Raw genomic sequence first — 4,547 nt, 5'->3', positions numbered from 1 at the left:
ACAGAAAAGTGAAACGTGATGCTATTGTCCTAATGCAAAAACAGCCGATTAAAAAGCAAAGGTCATGCTTCTAATCCTCCAAGCTACCAACAAATGAATTATGCCATTTGATCCTTTTAACAATCAAATAATAATAATAAAAAAATATGTCATGACCACACCGTTTCATAAATTGTATCGTTAAGCCAAGAAAATCCCTTCAATTTCACACCTGGTAGCCCCTTCCCAGCTTCGGCTTTGACCTCCAATAAGTACCAAATTTTAATCTTAAAAAAAGTAACCCTAAACCTCGGTTAATCCTCCCCATAATTTTGTTCTTTTATGCCCTAATCCGGCTATATCCCATTAGTTCCATTACCCCCACAAAACAAACACACTAGTACTACTTATTCGCATCAACAAACACATACCTTTGCAAAACCCTACCCAAACAATGAATTCATCAATGCCCAATACCAATATCTGAAATCACCATTCCCTTTCTGGTTCAGATTCCCTAAAACTAACATTCAAACCTGGGAATGCAATTCAAAAGTTAGATACATATGTGTGTGTAATCTAAAGCCGTATTTCTTGTAGATTTTTTTTCTTTCAATGGCTTCCTCTGTGTCACACCCACCAACGCTATTAACATTCCCTCATAAAAGAACCCATTTCAGAGTCTCACCCAATCAAATTGACCCTTCCATTGTTCAGAAGAAACAACTACCATTCAAGTCAAAGCCATGTCTGACATTTGGAGCTTCTAATGGTAAGTTTCGTCTTCTCACCAATCAACCCATTGTTTCTGCTTTTACAAGAGCTTCCTCAAATGGGTCTCTTGATTTCATCGAAGAAGATGAGATTTTGATGCCCTTTGAGGAACGCCCGGTGAAATTTGCTTTCTGGGTTTTGTTTTGGGCGTCTCTGTCTCTTGTTTGGTTTGCTGCTTCCGGGGAAGCTAGGGCTGCTCAGGCTGCTGCTGATTCCATTAGAGCCTCGAGCTTTGGTCTCAAGATTGCGTCGTCCTTGCGGAGCTCGGGATGGCCCGATGAGGCTGTTGTGTTTACCCTAGCTACACTCCCTGTGATTGAGCTTCGTGGTGCTATTCCTGTTGGTTACTGGTTGCAACTCAAGCCCGCACTCCTAACTGTCTACTCTGTTCTTGGGTTAGTCTCAGTGACTCTCAACTCTCACTCCTGATCTTGTTCCAGTTTGTTAGAGGGTATTTTAGTGACCGAGATTGTGTTTTTTACAATTTTCTTTAACCAATTGATAGAATGTGGATGCTTATAGTGAAATTAATAAGTGAATTTTTATTGAATTCTATATTAGGTACATATTCATAGAACTGAAAGATATTGGTACTCTTATTTTTTGACAAAGCTTTTTAGTGATCAAGATTGTTGTTTTTTACAGTTCTCTTTAATTAATTGATAGAATATGAATACTTAAAGTGAAATTAAAAAACGGGTACTTTTATTTTCTGAAAATTGTTTCCGACTCTCTTTGCATTCTCCAGTTCCACTTTTAGCTTATTAAATAGAATATGATTGCATTTACTAGGATTGGAGAAATGGACACTTTTTATTTACAAACCCTAGAAAAGAGTAAAGAAGAAATGGGCAATTTAAATATTTGGACACATTTTCTTTCTGCAATATGCCCTTTTTCTAACCATTTGATGTTAAATGTGTTGTATTATAGAGTTAAACAAATCATTGCTTCATTTTTCTAACAAGTTTTCTGGGATCACTTTAATTTGTTAGAGGGTTGATTGAAATCTATTGCACGTACACATTTATAGAACTGAAAGATATTGGTACTCATATTCTCTGACAAAGGTTTTTATTGATCAAGATTGCTTTTTAACAATTCTTTTTAACCAATTGATAGTATATGGATGCTTATGGTGAAATTAAGAAATGGGTACTGAAATTTTCTGAAAACTCGTCTCTGCCTCTCTTTGCATTCTCTAGTTCCATTTTTAGCTTCTTGAATAGAATATGACTGCATTTACTTGGATTGAAGAAATTGACACTTCTCATTTTTGAAACCCTAGAAAAAAGTACAGAAGAAATGGGCAATTTAAATATTTGGACGCATATTCTTTGTGCACTATACCTTTTTCAATCCATTTGATGGAATATGTGTGCGTGTAATAGAATCAGACAAATCATTGCTTCAGTTTGCTAACAAATTTTCTATTTTAGGTACATATGCATAGAACTGAAAGAAATTGGTACTCATATTCTTTGGCAAAGTTTTTTAGTGATCAAGATTGTTTTTCCACAATTCTCTTTAATTAGTTGATAGAATATGGATGCTTATAGTGAAATTAGGAAATGGCTACTTGAGTTTTCTGAAAAGTTGTCTGTCTCTCTTTGCATTATCCACTTCCATTTTTAGCTTATTAAAGGGAATATGACTGCATTTACTTGGATTGAAGAAATGGAGACTTTTCATCTTTCAAAAAAAGTACATAAAAAATGGGCAATTTAAATAAATGGACGCATATTCGTTGTGCACTATGCCTTTTTCAATCCATTTAATGGAATGTGTGCACGTGTAATAGAATCGGACAAATCATTGCTTCGTTATGCTAACAAATTTTCTGTGATTACTTTAACTTGTCCATGCATTGTACTTGACAAAATGCGTGTGTTGATAATTGAGGTTGATACTATTTAGATTCTGCATAATTTCATATCTGGGGTTATTGGTGTGATAGGCGTTGTTTAATAATTTGGCAAATGGCTAATTTGATGAGATTGAACATAACGTTGGGGCTGCAACTGTAGGAACATGGTACCTGTGCCCTTCATTATACTCTACTTGAAGAGATTTGCAACTTTCCTCACTGGGAAGAACAAATCTGCGTCTCGTTTCCTTGACATGCTATTCCAGAAAGCCAAAGAGAAGGCTGGCCCCGTGGAAGAATTTCAATGGCTTGGTCTAATGTTGTTTGTGGCTGTGCCTTTCCCTGGAACTGGTGCGTGGACAGGAGCCATCATAGCATCTATTCTAGATATGCCATTCTGGTCTGCTGTCTCGGCAAATTTCTTTGGTGTTGTGCTGGCTGGGCTTCTGGTGAATTTGCTGGTGAACCTTGGGCTCAAGTATGCCATTGTAACTGGTATAATTCTATTCATTATTTCCACATTTATGTGGAGCATCCTTCGAAATGTTAGAAGGTATTTCAGCTCATCAAACTGATATGGTATTTGGAATGACTGCATTAAGACAAACTTTTTAAGGAGGTAAACAAACAGTTGTTAAGCTCATTGTTTATGTTTATTGAACTGTTGTAGGTTGAAGTTTGTCTCGTATAATTCACAAATTTTGTTTCTATTTGTACCATCTGGCTTTTTCTAGAATACCGCACAAGCATTTTGTAAAGAGAATCGATTATTCAACTACCTGAGATGAAGAATCTAAGCATAGTTTTAAAAATACTTGGAACATATTATTGTGGCAGTAAGGGAAACCATGAACACAGAAACTATGTGCTTTAACATTCACAAAACCGTATAGCTTTCTTCTCGTGGGTGTTGTTTTTATGTTGAAGCATCCAATCATATTAGAAGTATAAATCAAAAAGCAAAATTGTCCCAGTTGAATATGCAATAGCATGTAAAGTACATCTGTGTGGAATTTTGGATTTTCATTTCCAGTTCATAATGTGAACTTCTTTGCAGCAAAGTTCTTCAGACTATTAAACTCTTCAGTGTCTGTGGTTTTGGGTTTTGGAGGAATAAATGCCTTCAGCTTTCCTTCTTGATTTGGGAAACAATAGAAAATGCTTTGTTCAAATGGGTGGAATGGTAAAGGAAAACACTGTACTATTCTACCTCTTTCCTTTCTTCTTATATTGCTTTTGTGCTCCATTAATTTTGCTATCCTACAAGTGTGGATTGAGACGGGGGAGACTGGGCAGGAACATGTTCAAATCTATTGTGGCTTCAGGTTAGTTCCTTGCTGCTGCATCAATTTTTTATGAATAGTTCAAATTAGTTCCCTTTTACTAGTTCTTGTTGGAATCTGCAAATCTGCAATGGATTAAGTAGGATTAGATTGTTTTGTGATAGCTATAGCATTCCTTACCACTGACATAGATTTGGTTTCATGACATATGAATGTGTAAATGAAAGGTTTTTGTTGGAGAGAAGATGTAAGCTTGAATTTGATCATCTAATGATTGTGTATCATTAAGAGAGAAATTTTCTGTTTAGACTTTTTCAAATTTTGTTTGCCTCCAGGTGTTATTATGCCATAATAAGTTTTCTCTTTAAGGTAGTGTTGTGGAATTTGGATGTCACAGGAGTTTTTAAATGACATGATTTGAGATATGGAGAAATTAATAGCCTCTCATTTATAATTCCATTGGATCTTTTTAAATAGAGATTTCAATTGTAGGATTTCAACCATCCGCATTAGCCCCCATTTAGTTGTAGAATCTGAGCATCATCACATTCATGATGGTATGTTAAAAAGAAACATAGCAACATCAGAGGAATAATTCTCTCAGATGTGAGAGGAGTAAATTATTTTATTATTATTATTATTAT

At 35.4% G+C, this 4,547-nt stretch overlaps 1 protein-coding gene across 1 annotated transcript; it reads left to right on the top strand.

The window, feature by feature from the left end:
- Positions 1–206: 206 nt before the first annotated feature.
- On the top strand, positions 207–3,339 carry LOC132302932 (uncharacterized). The gene is made up of 2 exons (XM_059799940.1): positions 207–1,148; positions 2,781–3,339. The coding sequence occupies exons 1-2, from the start codon at positions 595–597 to the stop codon at positions 3,193–3,195; spliced, it is 969 nt and encodes a 322-aa protein (XP_059655923.1). The 5' UTR covers positions 207–594; the 3' UTR covers positions 3,196–3,339.
- The last annotated feature ends 1,208 nt before the right edge of the window (positions 3,340–4,547 follow it).

This window comes from Cornus florida, unplaced genomic scaffold, assembly GCF_030987335.1.
Source record: "Cornus florida cultivar Cherokee Brave unplaced genomic scaffold, ASM3098733v1 CherokeeBrave_3.0.0_Hap2_Chr04, whole genome shotgun sequence".
Classification (NCBI taxonomy): Eukaryota; Viridiplantae; Streptophyta; class Magnoliopsida; order Cornales; family Cornaceae; genus Cornus; species Cornus florida.
Note: the sequence above shows the minus strand (reverse complement) of the source record. Positions and strands in the feature narration are given on the sequence as shown.